This window comes from Panthera leo, chromosome E1 (assembly GCF_018350215.1).
Source record: "Panthera leo isolate Ple1 chromosome E1, P.leo_Ple1_pat1.1, whole genome shotgun sequence".
Classification (NCBI taxonomy): Eukaryota; Metazoa; Chordata; class Mammalia; order Carnivora; family Felidae; genus Panthera; species Panthera leo.
This window is the reverse complement of record NC_056692.1, coordinates 46003291-46023931: the sequence shown is the minus strand read 5'-3', so window position 1 is coordinate 46023931 and position 20641 is coordinate 46003291. Positions and strand designations below refer to the sequence as shown.

The following is a 20641-nucleotide window of genomic DNA, read 5'->3' as shown; positions in this document are numbered from 1 at the left end:
TTCTCCCCATTACCTCACTGCTGCCAGTGTGGCTTTCCAGCTTCACCAGGGTCTCTGTGGGCAATGCCCTAGGTTAAAGCCTGAGTTTAAATATGTAGGGTAGTTCTAGTTGTCTGGGTTGGATCCTGACAGAGAAGAGCAGGCTATGTTGTCACGTAACTAAAATATAGCAAACTGTTCCACTTGATGCCAAGAGGGCTTCCAGAAGTTCCTTACTGGTCCTCTCTGTAGGACAAATCGTTCCTTTGCCCTTTGGCTTAGCAGCAACCAAGTCCGGCAGTCTTGTAACAGATCTTACCCTTAGGGGTGCAGAAAGCCAAAGACCAACCCCTTGCTGAGAGTGATAACCTGGTCACCATCTTCCCATTCTGAGGACAACCTCAAGTGTCTGACCTGAGGTCAAGGCTTTTTTTCTTTTCTTTTCTTTTTTTTTTTTTTAAATCTGTACTAATACTCCTTGCTGTGCAGGGTAAGGGAGAAAAGAAAAGGAAACACTACCCACAGGAAATCAGAGTACAAGGAGCATGCAGCAGCTTGCTTCCTCCATAGAGGAAAAGATTTATGACCCATTTCCAAAAGCACTCCTCAGAAAAATGCTTTGATCCAAACACAATCACAAAAGCTCCCCCCAGCTTTCCCAATAAACATTAGGAGAAATATCACCATGAAAATAAGCCATATTCCATTCCAAACTGTATTAAAATTATTAAGGAACCTACTAGAATTTCATAAGCCAAGTTGAGAGAAAAAATGATTTAGGTTTGTCTGCCAAGAAATTTTCCCTCTACCTGGTTTCCCCCCACTTCCTTCCAAAAATTAATATATTTCAAAATAAGTGTTATTTCTGAATCACATCAGGTCCAAGTTTGTCTATAAGAGAGTTCATTATTACAGAACAGCAATCTCTGGCACAAAAAACTACACATGGCAGATTAAGTTGTTTATATCAGTCAAAAAAACCCCACACAAACATTAGTTTACAAGGGTCGCTCACTGCTATTTTTGAAACATTACCATTTTTAATTCCAACAGGAAGACATTGGCATTCTATTATGATTTTCCACATACTATGTAGAATAGTAAGAGAACGGTCTGACCTTGAACTGAAGGCAGCTCACAAGAGAGCGGGTGAGGAAAGCAGAAGAGGAATGGGATCATTACCTCCTTGTCATGCGCGATCAGCTGGGTCTTCACGTGACCAGACACAAGATTCACTCGGCCCAACACCTGCCCTGTCTCCAGCCCCCAGATGGTACAAGTCGTATCAATGCTGGAGGTACCTAGAAACAGCCAGTGCAAGTCAACGGCTGACAAGAGTGAGGCCTCCCTCCTTGCACCTACTCCTCTGTTTAGCCCAGGAGAGGACATGCCATGGATACTTGCTAGCATGAGAAGGGTGCCAGCAGAGCCAACAAGAATCAAGTATTTAATCCTTATCCCAGGACCTTAGACTCTGCTGACTAGATATACACACATGGGAAGCTCGCTCCACATGAAGAATTCATGACCCGTTCCATATTTTGCCTCTTTCCGTCTTGGCCCCATCTAGGATACATGCATGTACCTCAGGCTTAGTGTTATATCTGAGGAAATGTATCTTTGCTTCTTCAAACTGGAATATGCACTCCCTTGTTCCCTTACCTAACAGATAAGGATCCACCTCATTCCAGTCAAAGGAGGTCAGAGGAGCACAGAAATCGGAGTTCTTGTTATTGTTTAGCAAACATTCCAGCCGGGTTTCTGTTTCACCAACCTGAAGGAACAATAATTTTTAAAAATCAGCTAGTCTTATCTTCACAGAAAACCTTTAAAAGCTCTGTTTAGACAATACCTTACTAAACAGAAGACACAGGGGAAGAACATACAGAGTAATAAATTCCAGAGGAACTCCCTGAACACTAATTCTTTCCAAGCTTTTTCCTCCGCCCAGCTTTGTTCTCCAAATTTTCACCCCCCGATTTTCCTAGAGGACAGGTCTTCTCACCTTGTCCAACCCAGAATCTCTGTACCCTGCCTGGCTGGCACTATACCTCCAGGCTAGAAGAGATGCTGCTGATGACCAGCTTGTCTGAGAGAGGTGAGGCTCCACAATCCAACCATATACTTTACTAGCATCAATGGCCCACCTTTGTTTCTAATTTACTCAAAAATATCTTGGCTATAGACAGAATAAGAAGGCTCAGATAGCCCCGCCCATCCCACCCCACCCCCAGAAGTTTACCTTCATTTCCTCAGGTTAACTGAGCCTCAAGTTTCCAGGGCTGACTGGAGCCTGACTGCAGCAGGACTTCAAAGAATCTTGGCTAGATTTATTAAGAAATCTGCTGAGCCAAACAAGGTCATTCCAGATCCACTACCTTTGGTTTCTGCCGGGCTACAATGACACTCGCTGCCTCCAACCCCAGTCTGTTCTCTGTGACTCCATGGGGCTTAGTAACAGCTGACATGAAGAAAGCCCATTGGTCGGGCTGCTAACTGAGCACCTGCTTACCCTCCACACACGGAGATAGTCGCCACTTGTTGCCAGTAAGTCTGGATAGACACCTTTTGTGTCTGGGATCCACATGAGCTTTGTGGTGGGGTAAGGATGGTCGAAAGTGTTTCGACAAATAAACTCTGAACTCTCTTCATCTAAGCCAACAAGCTGAACCTGTAAAACAACAAAATTGAGCCACGTAAACATTTGTTTTTCTGGTGCAGTATCAAACACATCAAATCCTTCTCCCCATCTCCCAACACCCTGGCTAGTAATGTGCTTATGCACAAACATGTGTCAAACAAGCATTCAAGAACCCAAACGGCTGTAACTGGCATAAAATGGTTGCAGGGGTACCTGGGTGGCTCAGATGGTTGAACATCTGACTTTGGCTCAGGTCATGATCTCACAGTTTGTGAGTTCGAGCCCCACATTGGGCTTGCTGCTGTCAGCACAGAGCATGCTTAGGAAATCTGTCGTTCTGTCTCAAAAATAAATAAATCTTAAAAAAAAAAAAAAAGGTTGTCATTGATGGTCAAGTCCCCTGATTTCTGGGCTACTTTTTCTTAGAGTGGATATGGACCAGTATTAATCTCCATTCTTTGCTGTCAAACTCAATCTTGCTCCATGAGAAATGCCACTCATTATACATTTGTTTATGAACTCCCACCAACTGGAAGATGGAATGGGGAATTTTTGGTAAAGATCCATAATAAGTGGATAAACACCAACCACACAGCAGAAAAACAGAATTCCTTCTAATGTTGCCTGACTTCAGTCTTAGATACCAGTGTCTTTCTGCCCATTTCTTGTTTAAAAAAGAATTTTATTTAGGTTCAGATACATACAATAAAATTCACTTTAAGTGTACAGTTCAATGATTTTGAATGTATACATTTGCAAAGGTATACAGCTGGATAACCCCTCACAGCAATTAAGATCTAGAACATTTCTATCTCCCCAAGAAGTTTTCTCGGGCTCCTCTGCAGTTAATCCCTTACTCTTAAGCACCAGGCAACCACTAATCTCTAGTTTTGCCCTTTCTGTAATACCGCACAAATGGAATCATACAGTACTGAGTCTCGTGACTAGCTACTTTTGGCATGATGCCCCTGAGATTCATCCATGTTGCTGTGTGTTATCAGTATTGCCTTCTCTTTTATTGCTGAAAACATTGCATCATGTGGAAGCACTCTATTTATCCATTTACCAGATGATGAACTTTCAGGTTATTTCTAGTTTGGGACCATTATAAATACTGCTATGAATATTTATGTATAAGTTTTTCTTAGACAAGCTTTCATTTTTCCTGAGTAGACAACTAAGAGTAGATTTGCTGGGTTGTGTTGTAAATGTAGTTGTAACTTTATTAAAAAACAAACTGCCTGGGTGGCTCAGTCAGTTAAGCATCCAACTTGGGCTCAGGTCATGATCTCACAGCTCATGAGTTCAAGCCCTGCATCCAGCTCTCTGCTGTCAACAGAGCCTGCTTCAGATCCTCTGTCCCCATCTCTCTCTGCCCCTCCCCCACTTGCTCGCCCGTTCTCTCTCAAAAAAGAAATAAAAACATTAAAAAAATCAATCATTGCTATTAAAAAAAAACTAACCTGTTTTCTAGAGTGGCTGTGTCGTTCTGCATTCCCACTAGCAATATAGGAGAGTTCTAAACACTCCACATCCCTGTCACCACTTGGTATTACCAGCTTTAAAAAAAAAATCATTGATAGGTGCGCAGCAGTATTTCAATTTGCATTGAACCCTAGTAACCAATGACAGTATCTTTTCATTTGCTTATTTGCTATCCCTGTTTATTTTGTTGAAGCCTGCTCAGATATTTTCTTTTTTAAAAAAGACTTAAAAAAATAAAATAAAATAAAAAAGACTTGATTTTTTAGACTCAGAAAAATTGGGCAGAAAGAACAGCGTTCCCATATACCATCTGCCCCCACACATGTACACAACCTCCACTATCAAAGTACCTGCACCAAAGTGGTCCATTTCTTCAACGGATAAACTTACACCAACACATCACCACCACCCGAAGTCCACAGTTCACCCTTTGTGTTGTACAATCCATAGATTTTGACAAAGGTATAATGACATGTGTCCACCATTACTGGATCATACAGAGTAGGTCCACTTCATTATTCACCGGTTGTTTTCTTCTGTACTGAGCTTTGAGAGTTCTTTGCATATTCTGGATGCAAGCCCTCGCTCATGTTTCCACAAGCATCTTCTCATAGTCTGTGGCTGTCCTGTCATTTTCTTTCAGTGTTCTTTAGAGAACAGAAATTTTGAATTTTGATGATGTCAGTTTATCATTTCTTTTCTTACTCATGGTTTTGTGTCCTTGCCAGGAAATCCTTGCCCTACCTCAGGTCACAGGTTTTTTCTGCTTTCTTCTAACAGTTTTATAGTTTTAGGCTCTACATTTAGGCCTGTAACCCATTTCAAGTTAATTGCTTTTTACGGTGCCAAGTATGAATCAAGGTTCACTTTCTTTTACATATAAATGCCTGATTGTCCCAACATCATGTGATGAAAACTACCTTTTCTCCTTTTGAGTTACTTTGGTCTCTTTGAACATCCACTGACCGTGTACTTGCGCGTCTATTTGTGGAGTCTCTATTCTGTCCTATTGATCTATATGCCTATCCATTTACCAGAACCACATCGTCTTGACTGTAGTAGCTTTCCAGTGAAGTCTTGAAATTAGATGGTATGAGTTTTCCAACTCTGTTATTCTTTTTCAGAATCGTTTTGCTATTCCATGTATTTGCTCTTCTGTGTAAATTTTGGAACCAGCTTGTCAAACTCCACAAAAATCCTGCTGAGATTCAGCTGGGGATTATGCTGTATCTATAAATCAATTTGGAAAACCTGCTCTCTTAACAATAATGAGTTATCTGGCCCATGAAACAGCATATTTCTCCACGTATTCAGGTTTTCTTTCATTTCTCCCAGAAGTGTTTTGAAGTTTTCAGTGTACTGGTCTTGCATTTTTTTTCATTAACATTATTCCTGAGTGTTTTTATCCTATTATAAACGAAATTGTTTTAAAAATTCCATTTCTATTTTTTTTTGCTACTATACAGAAATACAACTGACTTTTGCACATTAATTTTGAATTCTGTAACTTTGCTAAATTAGTTATTAGTTTTAGTAGCTTTTTTTGTAGATTCCTAAGGAATCTATTTATAGATCTTGCTACCCATGTCTGACTTTTAAAAACCTAGATGAGTAAACCTATTCATTTTTATGGAACATCTAATGCTCATACATATATAGATGATGTATGAAGATGTAAAAGGAGAAAAAACCCAGTGCCCTAAAACACAGTAACACTGCCTTAAGATAGCAATAAAAGTGATGTCACAGGTAATACATGATAAGCTGCTTGTTTGTGACAGTTAATTGGTAACAGTTTAGAGGAAAGAGCAATAATTCAAAGGGGGCAAGTGAGGAAAGTAGAGATAGGATCTGAGCAGTCTTCGTGGGAGGGTTCTGAGGAGGCCAAGAAGAAAGGAAAGGCACTCAGGCAGATGAGCGTACTAAGGTGGCAAACTAAATGATCTAGCTGGTGGCAGCAAGAAAACCTGTCTGAGGAACCATCTGAGAGAGCAGTGCAGATGGGGCTGGGAAGGTGTGCCTGGGGCAGGCCGCAGAGCCCTGAAAGGAAACTGAGGACCTAGATGGGCTTTCCCCTGTGAAGGTGTCTAAGAAGGCAGCAGACCATAAGGCCTTGGAGGTAAGAGTATGAGGCCTGGTTACGCCGGGGAAGGTTGTCTGCCAGGCAGGGGGCTCAGCCCAGAGTTCCACAGGAAACCTGAGAAAGGTTAGGGGCCCTATGGTGGCAGGTAGTGAGAAGGGCAAGGGGCAACCAGAGATGGCCACAAGAGGGATTTTGACCAAATGAACAGTTCCTTGAGAATTTAAAATTCTGAACTTTGCAGAGAATAATAAAGAAGGAAGATCCTAGATGGAATGGGGAAAACTGGCATCAGCCTTGGTGGGGGGAGGCGAAAACAGATGAAAAGTTAAATTTGGGGGTTCACTGGGCAGAATAAATAATAAGTCTCTCATACAGATTCTGAGCCAAATGTTTCGTTCATGTATTTATTCAACAAATTGTAATGAATGGCTACTTGGTGCCAGGAGCCATTCTAAGTGCTGGGGATATGGCAGCAAGCACAAGAGACACAATTTCTCTAACCATACAGATATTTACCGTGCGGCAAAATGGAGAAAACATTACACTCCCTTCTAGAAGCTGCCTTTCAAGTCATCAGAGATTTCTCGCCAGCTTCGAAATATCAGATCCTGTGAGCATTTGCCACATAGGATCCTCTTAACCAGACATTTAAGACTTTCTACCACCTGGCCCTAGCCTATCACACTTGCTCTCCTATTTACCTAGTTACTGCTTCTCATCTTTTCCAGGTTCCTTTCCTTACACTGTCCTCTATGCTTGTAAAACCCTCCTACCTCCTTTCCATCAACTGAAATCCCACCCAATTTTAATATAGCACAGTGGCATCAGGCATCCAGGGCCCCTTACCTACCGCTTGCTAGCTGTAGGAACTATGTTCCTTAACCATGTTAAGTAACATGTTACTTAACTTTGTTAAACTGGTTTTCCAATCTGTAAAGTGAAGACATTCACAGCACCTACCTCATAGAGTTCTTTGTAACACTCTGTATATAAACAACCTTTGTAAGTAAATTACTTAGGCTAGTGCCATACTTGGCGTGTGAGCTTTTAATAATACTACTGTGTCCCAGCTCCTTCATAAGCCATCTGTGGTCTCCCTGGTATGGTGATCTTTCAGTGTTGATCTAGACCATCCATTTGGTGACTAACTCCATACTGCCTCATGAAAGCACTTACATTACTGTCTTCTGCTATTTCACTTAGTAAAGGCCTTAAAAACAGGGCCTGTCCTACTTCTGCTTGTACTGCAGACAGCAATGGTCTCCAAATCTGGCCAAATCCAGATTTACCTGGAGTGCTTTACACATCCCTGGAGCCCCCAACTCTAGCCCAAGATTCTGATTCAACAAGTGTCAAGTAGGGCCTGGGAATCGATATTCTTAAGAACCTTCCTGGGGGACTAATTTGGCAAGCTTTGACAACTTCTGCACAACAGTACCTCCTAACCCAGGGAAGAAGTAGGTAATGGCTGGGATTTAAGCTTTCCTGATCTCCCCAAAGACTTCATGTGTGGCACAGACCTGTGTTTTATCCTTAACCTGACTTTAGCTCTTCTGCTCAGTCCCCAACCAAGTATTGACAGGAGTAACACCTGGCTCTCACTGTTACTCATGAGTCATTTTTGTTCAGATGCTCATATGTTTACAATGTGCTGATGAAAGAGAATGGAAGTTCTCTGTGAATATTCACATAATACAGAGGGAAGTGGTAAAGTCCCCTGTTAGCTCCATCCCCAATTCGACTTATTCTCAAACCAGTTTGGTAGGTATCTTTCCAAATGGGTCTCTGCGCATTTGTATTCATAAGTATCTGTGGGGTGTTTGAAGAAACATAAACAGGCTTGGACCAGAAGATGTATTCTGCAACCTGCTCTTAACAACTTATCTTGGAAGGTCTTCTCATGTCAGCATAACAGCTCTAGCTCATTCTTCTACAGCAGGCTGTGTTAGGCACACCATAATTAACCATACACAGTCATTGTGGTTATATCCCATTGTTTGGCTATTATAAACAATACTTTGTACACATGTGCAAATGCTTTATTGGATAGATTACTAGCAGTGTAATTGTTGCATCACATTTTAAATGTTAACACCACAGAAACTATGAGATAATGTGTGTTAAGCTTAAAAACACAGTTAAGAGATTTGATCCAACAGCTTTCAAAAAGTCTGCTTCCATTTACACTTTCATGAACAGTATATGAGAGTGCCAATTTCTCCACAACTTTTAAAACACTGAAAATAATCTTTTACATTTTTGGTAATCTGAAGGATAAAAATGGTATTTTGCCATTTTACTCCTGAGGCTGAGCATGTTTACTATTTATACTTCTGATTAACAGTAACCACTGTTAATTATCTATGTGCTTACAATGGATCAAGTATAAGAACCATGCTTAATGCTTTACATGCACTACCTCATTTAATCCTTTCAACATCTTCATGAGGTAGGTACTATTCTTCTTCCCACTTTCCTAGTTGCTTGAGTAAAAGAGATGGTAAGTATCCTGTCCACAATCATGAAGCTGCCTTGTAAATATAGGTAGTACTATCCTACAACCCAAGCTCTTTACCATTATGCTAGAAAAACACCAACTTAAAACATCTGCCCAGTATATTTTATGGAACTGTGTCTTTTTTCTTTTTTGATTTATAGGAACTCTTATGGGTGGTTACTGTGCCTTTGTTATATATTTCCTTTGGTAAATTTGCCCATAAAACTCTGAGGGTGGTGTCTTTTGGGGGATAGATCTTTGACTACATTTTCAATTCTTCAAAAAGTCCTTAGGAATTATTCAGATTTTTCCACTGAAGTTTTGCACTTTGTTTGCCCTTAAAACTATGCTTCAGAGGCGCCTGGGTGGCTCAGGTCATGATCTCACAGGTCTGTGAGTTCAAGCCCCACATGGGCTTACTGCTGTCAGCGCAGAGCACACTCAGGGTCCTCTGTCTCCCTCTCTCTCTGCCCCTCCCTGGCGTGCATGCTCTCTCTCTCAAAAAGAAATTAAAACATTTGAAAAAAACACTGTGCTTCATCTAGGTTTTTGGCATAGTCTTAAAAAACTGTTAATAGCACTCTCTATCTTTACACCCCCCGCCCCACTCCATATGTCCACCTATGCCCATAGGAAAAGGAGTTCCTGTCCCTGTCCCCCACAGGAAGAAATACTGGGGGTGAGTTCTTTTTCTCCATTCCCACCCTTAACTAGTTCCAATTGCTAAGCTGGCCAAAGCCTGAGCCAGGCCAAAGCCTGAGCCTGAACCAGGGGCCTGACTGCTCTATTAAGGCAGGCATGACAGCTCTCTCTCGCCCCTCCTGCTCCCACATGGAGAGACAAATAAGCCTACCCACTATGGGTCTGGCCATCCTTTCTCCAGCTTCTCTCCACCTTCAGCTGAGTAGGTGAGGTCAGGTTGGGTCTGCCCATAAATTAGACATGGAAAAGCAGAAAGTCTCACTTGGGTTTTAAGGCCAATCTGCATTTCTCCAACTTAGTTTACCAGGCAATAGCACCACATTGGAGGTGCTTGTTCAGCCATTACTAGGGTGAGGCTAGATTTCTCCTTTGGCTCTTATTATTGGTATATAACTTCCTTGATAAGAAGCTCCCGAGGGGACAGGGGGTGACTGATAGAATTTAGACACCAAAATTCTACCCTAAACCCCTTACCATTATATCTTCTACCATTTTCTTGCTCAGACTTACAAGTTCTAACTGAATGATCTTGCAATTGTGTTTCACTCTTTAATAATTTTTATAGATTGTAAGAATTACAAAATGTATGACCATTACATAAAACCAAAGTATAGGTATACAAAAGAAGCGAATAACTTCCCCCATCCCATCCCCATTATATCACAATTATTTAGTGTATGTTGCTTCTCTATGCTCAAACATATATACACACTAAGTGCAGGGTTTTCCTTCAACTTTTAGAAAAATGAAATACTATATCCAATGTTATAAATTTTTTCATTAATTTAACAAAATAATGGACACCCCTCAGGTCAATATGTAGATTCAACTCATTCTTTAATCAATGCACAGTACTTCACAGAATAAATGTACATACTATGTAGGTTAACAACTCCCCTAATGATGTACATAGTCTCCCTTTTTTTGCCACTACTACTTCTTACATGACTTGTAATACGTGCTTATGTACTGCTTGCTATCTTTATTTCTGGAGGCGAATCCCAAGAATGAGACTGCTATATTAGAGGGTATGCACATTTTATTACTTTTTATTTTTTTAATGCAATACTTGCTTTATTTTACTTATTTATTTATTTTTAAGTAGTCTCCATGCCCAACGTGGGGCCTGAACTCGTGACCCTAAGATCAAGAGTCGCCTGCTCTAGCTCTACCAACTAAACCAGGTGGGTGCCCCAAGGTATGCACATTTTTAATTTTAAAGGATGCTGATTTACTTTGCAGATAGGCTGTAGCAATTCACACTCCTATCTTCATATGTAAAAGTGTTCATTTCCTCATACCATCAACAACACTAGAAGCAGTTAATTTTTATAAATTTGAAAGGAAAAAAATTACAAAGTCAATTCTCATTTGCCTTAACTGTGAGCTTGAGCATTTTTTCCTATTTATTGAGCACTTGCATTCCCTCCCCTATCAACTGGCTATTTATACTTTGTGTTTCTATCACACCAAGTAAATTAACCTGTTGTGTTCTGAAAATATTTCTCCTGGGCTATCATGTATCTTCTGACTTTGTCCACCACATATCTTTTCACATAGAAATGCTTTATTTGTATGTGCCAAAATCTGTCAATCTTTTCCTTACTTGACTCTGAGTTTAATGACTTAAGACTGCCTTCTTCTCTGCTTACCCCCACTGCCTCAGTACATATTTCCTAGTCAGTTTTCTTCTATTATTGCTTGTGCGACTTTTCCTAACATTTAAGCATTTGATCTAGAATTGACTGTCATATACAACATGAATTAGAGGGCTCTAAATATTTCTGCCAGACGAACAGCCAATTATGCCATACAACTTATTAATGTTTTTCCTAGTGAATTAAGGTTCTACCTTACCACATACTACATTTCTATATTAGATCTGCTTTGGAACACGGGGTTCCACCAATCTCTCTGGCTATAACTATACCAATTCCAGTATATTTTATTCCAATCTGGCAGAGCAACTGTTTCCATTTTTCAACACATTCTTTTTCCTCTTAATTTTTTTTTGACATTTGTATATATTTAAGACTCTGGTGACAAACAGTATTCCAATTCTGGCCTTGTTTTTACCATCTATGTCACTTTGGGCAAGTCATAATATCTGGGCTTAAGTTTCTTCATCTTCCCTTAAGTTTTGAGATGCAGTATTTTTTAATTTTTTTTTAATGTTTATTTTTGAGAGAGACAGAGTGCAAGCAGGGGAGAGGGAGAGAGAGCAGGAGACACAAAATCCAAAGCAGGCTTCAGGTTCTCAGCTGTCAGCACAGAGCCCGATGCGGGGCGCGAACTCACAAAATGCAAGATCATGACCTGAGCCAATGCTGGCCGCTGAACTGACTGACTGAGCCACCCAGGTGCCCCTTATATGTAGTATCTTTAATCAGTTGACTTCACTTAACTTAAAAAAAGTTTTTTAATATGTGGACAATTTTTGTAAATTGAGTTATCTTTTTAAAAAGTGCGTTGTTTTTACAATATAAATCTTATATATTATTAAGCATATTCTGAGGTATTTATTTATAGTGGCACAATCTATAATAATTGCAGATTTGTAGATATTACTCCATTACCTTCTATTCTCAAATATGGTAAGCCTTATTTAATTTCTCTTTTTCTTCAAGAGGACTCAACTGTTTTGCCTGGATGCCCAAAAGATTCTTTCTTCACCCTTAAAATTAAGAAACTTTCCTAGGAAATCTTTCAGTGCCAATTGTTTTGTGTCCATTTTTCTTGAATTTTTTTTTTAAGGTTTTTGAGAGTGTGCATGCACACACATGCGCATATGGGAGACGGGCAGAGAAACAGAAAGCATCTTAAACAGGCTCCACACTCAGTACGGAGCCTGACATGGGGCTCGCAAGATCCTGACCTGAGCCAAAATCAAGTCAGACGTTTAACCAACTAAGCCACCCAGGTGCCCCTTGAGATAAGGTTTAAGCTCATTACTTCAAACATTTTTTTCCATAAAGTCTTTAATTACATACTTGAGGTTTTTGGTTTTTTTTTTTTTTAACTTTTATTTATTTTTGAGAGATAGAGAGAGGCAGAGCATGAATGAGGGAGGAGCAGAGAGAGGGAGACACAGAATCCAAGGCAGGCTCTAGGCTCTGAACTGTCAGCACAGAGACCGACATGGCGCTCCAACCCACAAACTATGAGATCATGACCTGGGCCGAAGTCGGACGCTTAACCGACTGAGCCACCCAGGTACCCTGAGTTTTTGTGTTTCATTTCCTTGTGATCTTTTTCTTCGGGGACACCAATTATACCTAAGTCAGATCTTCTTTATTTTCTGTATCTACTACATTCTTTCTAATTGTTTATTTCCATTTCATTTTTGTAATCTGTCTTCCCTATCCTTCACTAATTTTTCAGCAGTTTATATTCATTTTTATTCTCTTTCCAATGTGGCTTTTAATTCTGTGATAACTTTTATTTTCTCTTCCACTATTTTCCTGGGCTCTACCTGCTGATGTTCCATTTCCTCCTGCCACCATGCCTTATTTTACCTGATCTCCTGTATCTCTGCTTGGAGTTCCTTCCTTTCCTAAGTTCTCTGAATTCATGGTGGCAGGAATGGCCGTTAATTTTCATCTGAGGTAAAAAAACATCTTTGTAGTGAGGCTATTTTACCTGCCACTTGTTTCCCATATTTTCCTTTTGTGTTATAGTGTCTATCTTTCTAGATCTTGTGCTGATGTCTTTTGACTGAGACAAGTTCTTCCTATAACATCTGAAGGAGGTTCCTACGGGAACCTGAGAGAAGCCAGGGCCATGTTCCAAGTTAGCAGAAACACGTGAACCTGTAGCATGTCCCCAGCCAACAGGGATGACAAACAGTCCAGCTGCTGACAATTCAGTATCTCTTCCAACCTGCCTTACGTAATGCTTCTAAAGATGACGGCATGTCTATGTGTCTCCTTGTGTAGCTTAGCTCCCCTCTTACCCAAGGGGTCAAATGGGCTCTGGAGAAGTGCCTGCTGCCAGCCTGTGCACCTTCTTCTCACTGTTCCAAATAAAGGAATGTTGATCTTGCCTGTCAAAATCCTATTCTGGAGAACTGTATGAGTTTGAAATCTGCAACCAAAGATATCCTTTCTCAGCATCTTCCTATACCCATGGGATCTTCATTATACTGCTGTCCTTCTGCACTTACTGTTGGGGGCATAAGGAAAAATTATCCGCCTTTAAACATCTTATTGTCAGGGCACCTGGCTGACTCAGTAGGAAGACCATGAGACTCTTGATCTCAGGATCGTGAGTTCGGGTCCCACATAGGTTGTAGTGATTACTTAAATAAATAAAAAACTTTAATAAAAAAAACACATAAACATCTTGTTGTTCACATTTAGGTTACCCTCGTGCCTTTTTCTCCAGAGTCTTCCTGTCCTATTAAGCTTTTATCTCCCACCCCGTCCTTCTGCAACTATTGCTTCACAATACTTTACCCCAAGCATGAAAAAAACAAACAAACAAACAAACAAACAAAAAAAAAAAAACGCCTCTATAAAGGAAGGGCTATAAAGATCATTTTTACTTATTTTAAAACTGTGGACATTACTATGTCAGATGTCTCCTAAGAAGCATATATGCAACATAAAATATTTACCCCTTGAAGACATGACCACATCTTCACTTTCAAATGCTTTCATGAATAGCAACATAAATTACTATTCACATTACATGTATCTTACATTTAAAAAATTTTTAAAAGATGCAATGTTTGTCTTGTTATTATATGCTCCTTGAGGGAGGAAATTGTGCATTCCACTTTATTATACACAATGCTAGTACAAGAACATGAGGGTGAAGGTGTGTGTATGTATGTAATTTTTTTTAAAGACCCCAAGTTATGCAAATCAATATACCACTCCAGTGAATTGAACATTTTCTGTGATTAATATAACCAAAATCAGCTAAGCAAAATTCTGAGAGAATATGCCAGTTTTTCTTGTTCTTTTCCATCTGTCCTCCCTTCAAGCCTGTTCCTGACTGATTATTATTGATCAATGTTTGCAGAGAAGTCCTGCCTTGTTAAACTTTAAGATGAATTCTGGCATAGTGCCCCTTTGGCTCCTGTCTCAGAGGCTAACCAGTCAGCTCTGGCATCCTGGCCTCAGGCAAGCCATACTACCTATAGAACACAGATTCATTCCTTGTTCAAATCACAGCATCTCCAGTAGGCCTGTGTGAACCAGGTTAGGGCAAAAAGCAATATAGCAGCAGCACTTTTATCCCGTCGTCCCATGGAGGAATTAGTCCTCTCACTGTCTAGAAAAAAGAAAGGAGGAAGTTAAAACCAGAAGAGTTTTATGGTGTAAATTTCCCTGTTGACAGTCTTGCCAGGGACTGATGGAGCACTGCAAAATTCTAAGTATCCAAAATACTTCTGTGTACTAAAACACTTTCTCTTTTTTGTTGCCAATCTCACATCTGCTAACAAAGTCTACAGAAGGTTACTAAGTATCATCATTGTGCCCAAAACACACTGCTTGTGTGTTTAATACATATTTGTTGAATTATTTTTTTAAATTTTTAATGTTTATTTATTATTGAGAGACAGAGCATGAACATGGGAGGGGCAGAGACAGGAGGAGACGCAGAACCTGAAGCAGGCTCCAGGCACCGAGTTGTCAGCACAGAGCCCGACGCAGGGCTCGAACTCACAAACTGGGAGATCGTGACCTGAGCTGAAGTCGGACGCTCAACCGACTGAGCCACCCAGGTGCCCCACATATTTGTTGAATTAAATGAAGATATTCCTGAAGGGCCACAATGAATACTAAGAAATGAACATTTATATGCCAGAGTTAAAATCATCATGTGCCAAACAGATAAAGCAACTACTTAGAGTCTCAGAGGCATCAACACAGGATGAAAAGGCAAGCATTCATCCCATGTGTATTTCAAGTACAAGGTAGTCTTACCCAGATTCACTATCAGTATTCTTCAAAAAGCATCATGTATACCTACAGTTTCTCTCCTCAGAACCTCAAAAATGCTTTCTAGATACTAAATCTTAAAGCACGATGGTCAGCTAATTAAATATTAGGGCAAAATAAATCCGTATCACTCTGCCAACTCTATTCAAAACCAACCCTGAAACACGCAACTAAGTGAAACAGAAACCCAGGAACTGCTACCCATCTTTCCCCATAATACAGGGGAAATACCACCTGTCTACAGACCACAGATATGTTCAAAACTCAGGAGAAATACACGAGTTCTTTAATCAACTACCATGTCTAACCCAGGTAGAACAAGAGAAAATGGGCTTAAACTAGACCATTACAATACTTGGAGTCTGACTACAAGAAGCTTCTAGACCACAAAAATGGATTTAGTTGAAAGGAATCAAGAAAATTTTTTCCTCTGGGTCTTTAAAAGGCAGAGGAATGAACATAATGACATTCTGAGGTACCTTTCCTCTGGAAAATACATCACATTTACTTAGCACCCATATAATTCTCCTTGATTCTCTTTTTTTTATTAAAAAAAATTGTTTTAATGTTATTTCTCTTTGAGAGAGAGAGAGAGAGAGAGAGAGAGAGTGAGCGCACAGGAGAGGGGCAGAGAGAGAGGGAGACACAGAATCTGAAGCAGGTTCCAGGCTCTGAGTTGTCAGCACAGAGCTCAATGCGGGGCTTGAACTCACGAACCACGAGATCATGACCTGAACAAAAGTCAGATGCTTAACCAACTGAGCACTCAGGCACCCCTTCTTGATTATATTTCAATTACAGATACAGTAATATCTAATAATAGCCAACATTTCTCTTTTTTAATGTTTATTTACTTTTTGAGAGAGAGCATGTGCGCACTTCTGTGCATGAGCAGGGGAGGGGCAGAGAGAGAAGGAGAGAAAGATGGGGAGAGAGGGAGAATCCCAAGCAGGCTCTGCTCTGCCAGCATAGAGCCTGACCTGGGGCTCAAACCCACGAACTGGAAGATCATAACCTGAGCCAAAATCAAGAGTCAGACGCTCAACCACTTGAGTCACCCCCAACAGCAAACATTTCTACATTGCTTAACCATGTCTGTCTCAGGCAGAGTTCCTAAACCCATTACATATATTAACTCATTTAATTTTATTACCTTTATTTTATAGATGAGGAAACCGAGGCACAGAGGTTAATTTGCTCAAACCACACAAAACTAGGAAGAGGCAGGACTGATAACCTAGCCACAGAGTACGTCAAAGGGGTTATCTGGTGCATACAGACTGAGCCACGCAGGCGTCCCAGGGGCTATTCAGTAACAGAGCTTTTTGCATAGGATGGAAGAGCAGAATCAATGTTTAGGCGAATGTAGATGCAAAAAGATAGGATTCCTACTTCTGGTCAGCAGATGCCTAGGTAATCCCAGGGTAATGTTCTTAGAGCGCCATCTGGACCATCTGTTTCTTAATCACTTAAGTGTCTGTTAACTTCAGGGATGGAACTCTGGAATGTGCCAAGTCCCTCAGGGGATTCTCACACACACACACACACACACACACACACACACACACACACACACACACTAAAATTTAGAGAACCACCACTCCAACACCAATGCTGCTGTATCCTCTAGCAGAGACCACAAGGACGGAATGTGAAACACAACTACTGATGATGGGACTTCTTACTCCAGGTACAGTTGATAGGATCAACTCAATTGTTTACTCTAAAACAATTCCCAAATTTATTCAGATGATGGAACACCTGAAAGCCAAGTTGTTCTTGAAATGCTAATAAATTTAATTCTGTTGACATACAAATAATTTTACTATAGGAAAACGTGATTGCATTAATTCAAAAATTTTAGAAAGTATAATAATGTGTATTCTTACGTCAATGTCTCCACAGTAAAAAAAAGAGGGCTGTTTCTGGGCTTTTTCACCAATGCTAATTTGCTGTGTCCATTTGTTTTGCCCTCTGCTGGCAATCAGTATTGACAGCAAGCAGGAAACAAAGATCTGAAAATTCCAACCAGTAACTTATAAATTCCTCTAAATTGTAAAGTGTGGCACCTCTGTGATAAAAGTTTTCTCTAAAACTGAGCCTAAGAGTCACTGTGTTCGAGGGGTATTTACTGCTCATCAGTCCCTAGGCACAGATCCTCTACAGCAGGGTTTCTTAACTTGAAGTCCCTGAGCTTGAATCACTCACATTCATATTTTCACTAACCTCTGGCTGAAATTTAGCATTTCCTTCCATTACGAAGGGAGGTGGCTATGCACAGCCGCATCAATACCTGACTTTGTTACTGACAGAAATCAGATTTTTATCATATCACATCACTTTAATTAAACATTCTGAAATGTTATTTACCCTCATTACTACTTTAAAATTATAATAATTACGCTGGATGGTGTAATTTAACGGATTAATTTACAACTACATATTACTATAGCTCCACTTTTTAAAAAATGTTTTTGAGGGGCGCCTGGGTGGCTTACTTGGTTAGGTGTCCGACTCCTGGTTTCAGCTCGGGTCATGATCTCACGGTTCATGAGTTCAAGCTGTGTGTGGGGCTCTGCACTGGCAGTATGGAATCGCTTGGGATTCTATTCTCTCTCCTCCCTCTCTTTGCCCCTCCCCACACATGGGTGCTTTCTCTCTCCCAAAAATAAACACTAAAAAAAAAAAAAAAAAAGTTTTTGATAACTGTAGTTTGATATAATTGATTTCCTTCCTAATCCTATGTATTTTGTGTCTTTGAAAACATAATTATGAAAGGAGGTCTATCAGCTTCAGATTGTCATAGGTGTCCATGGCACAGACACACACACACAAAGTTAAGAACCCTGACCTAGATAGGCTGGGGCACAAAAAACAGTTTTAAGATACTGCATTGCCAGTAACATGCAAGGGAGTTAAGACAGAAGTAACTGCTTATCCTGTGATTATTAGGATTATTAGTTTGCATTTTACTACTAAGACCCACACTGCCTGCGTAGCCTGGCACAAACGAGTTCCAGTAAGTTGCTAAATGAAAGGACACACTTTGGGGCAGAGTTTCCGCAACTAACGTCTGACCTGTTACTTCACTGATTCTACCAGCAGCCTAACTGTGGCTCAGCTCCTCCTCTCAGAAATGGGGCTACTACTGTTTTACCCAAATTGACTCTGGAAGATATTGCCAGAAAAAAGGGGACATCAATTTGCGTTAAAAAACTCAAGCCTTTTGACAGATTCTACTTTTTTTTCTTTTAAACATATATTCTTAAATAATAAGGGTCTCAATTTTACTACCACAGTTTCCACATCAGGATCTCGAATTCCGTTCCATTCTGCTATCCACTATGGGCCATAAGGAAGGGCCAGCCATTACAGAAAATAAAGCTACGTTTTGCTCAGGACTCTCTGCTTTCTGTGGACAATGGGTAGACTTCACTATGAGTGTGTAGTCCCTGGGATTTGTGTGTAAACTGTGCATGTTATGTCTGAGCAATGAGAGTCCAGCGCTTTCGTCCATTTCTCAAAGGGGATTCTAGGAAAGCTGAGCCCTGGACTCTAGAGAAATGCTCCTGGGAAACTGTAAGCAAACTTACAATGTACAAATGCTTTTTGTTTATGTGTAAAAAAGAACTCTTTGCCTCCAACAAACTGTGGGTCAGAAAGAATAAGATTAACCTGTGCAACACCCCACAGCTAGTCAGTGGACCAGAAAGAACCAAACTCGACTGGGCTCTTTTCCCTGAACCATGCCTATCACCGTCCACACAGTTTCATTCTTCTTAAGTCGTGGTGTTCATGGTGTCCAGCAAGAGTATAAATATAAGACTTTAAACACCACTAGCCAAGGCTTTCTGTTGCTCTGATCCCCATCACAGTGTTTAATACAATAAGGAAGAGATTAAGGGATAAAGGAAAGAAAACTCTGCCCACTGATGTATTCAACAACTTTCAAAAATAAATTTATGCTGCAATGTCAGCTTAAAAAGCTTCCACCTGCTGCCCGTGCTTCTATGAAAGAGCCTCAAATTTCAAATTGTTGATGTCCCGGAAGACTTACTACTACTCAAGGTTACACTTCTGAATGGGCATGAAAGCCAAGAAAAGATAAGGAAAACGTCACCCTTCTCCTTTCAGAAAACAGTGACAGGATCACGGTCACGGGCCAAAATTTCCAAAAAGAGATCATTTTGAAGAGGACAGATATAAGGCAGCAATAGCAGTGACCCGCTCCTGGCAGAAGAGGCGGGCGGGGTGGCGTGGTGGGGGTGGTCCCTGAATAGTACCTGGGGGTGGGAGTAGGAGGCGGGGAAGCCTGCACAGTAAACAGCCCTAACAGAAACTTAGCGTAGCCAAGAGTGTGAGACCACCAACTGATGCGCCAGTAGTTTTCTTCACAGCCATCTCTCTCTCTTCCCCCGTCCGCCCCCAACTGAAGCAATGCGGCGGGAAGGGGGAAGACTGGAGTGATAAATGGCGTAGCTTTTGGGTGTAAAGTCGAGTTTGAGTGCCGTTTCCCCCACGAATCAGCTAGCTTCTGACTCGGGCAACTCACAACACGGTGCCTCAGTTTCCCCATGAGTAAAATGGGGGTAATTACGCTCCTGACTACACAGGAATGCTGCCAGGATTAAATGAGACAACGAGCGTGAAAGCTTCTGCACAGGGCCAGACACAGAGGAACCGCTCCGGGGCGCTAAGGCAAGTCCGCAGGAGGGTCCTGAGGTCGGGGCTCCGGCCCGGAAAGAGTGCTCCAGGGGCCCGCTCCCCGCCAGCTGGGTTCCGAGCCCCTGCCCGGCCCACCTTGTTGTTGTACTCCTCCACGAAGCTGCCCAGCGCCAGGCGAAAGCGCTTGTCGGGCCGCACGCTCCAGTTCATGGCGTAGACGGTCCAAGGCGCTTCATACTTGTAGATCTCCTTCCGTTTGCCGTGCAGGGACATGGTGGCGGCGGCGGGGCCGCAGTGCGGGCCGGGACGACAGCGAGCTGCTGCGGGCCGGGCGCGAGTCAGACCGGGAGCCGGGCCGGAGACGGAGGGGTCCGAAAGGAGGCGGGGCGGGGGCGGGCAGAGACGGCCTAGCCCGGAAGCGGGGCCGCGGCGACGGACAACGACTGCCGGGCCCGACCCCCAGTTTCAAACCTGCTTCGGCTCGGACCACAGCCACCTTCCGTTTGAAGCCCCGCCCCGCCCTCTCGGAACGGAAGCCACGCGACCCCCGTAGTGGCGCCGGCCGTTGGCTGCCTGATACGTCCTTTCCAGTGGTTCCTACTCTTCATTGGCTAGTGCACCAGTAGCTTCTGAAACTCTTC

The 20641-nt window shown here is 41.6% G+C and overlaps 1 protein-coding gene across 1 annotated transcript in view; it reads right to left on the bottom strand.

The window, feature by feature from the left end:
* The window catches only part of DCAF7 (DDB1 and CUL4 associated factor 7), a 30518-nt gene extending 10011 nt beyond the window's left edge, over positions 1–20507 (bottom strand). Inside the window, exons 1-4 of the mRNA XM_042914857.1 lie at positions 20136–20507; positions 2492–2650; positions 1642–1753; positions 1162–1280 (exon numbers count right to left, since the gene is read on the bottom strand). Coding sequence (XP_042770791.1) covers positions 1162–1280; positions 1642–1753; positions 2492–2650; positions 20136–20273 — 528 coding nt within the window. The 5' untranslated portion in view covers positions 20274–20507. The remainder of the gene's footprint in view (positions 1–1161; positions 1281–1641; positions 1754–2491; positions 2651–20135) is intronic.
* Positions 20508–20641: the final 134 nt, after the last annotated feature.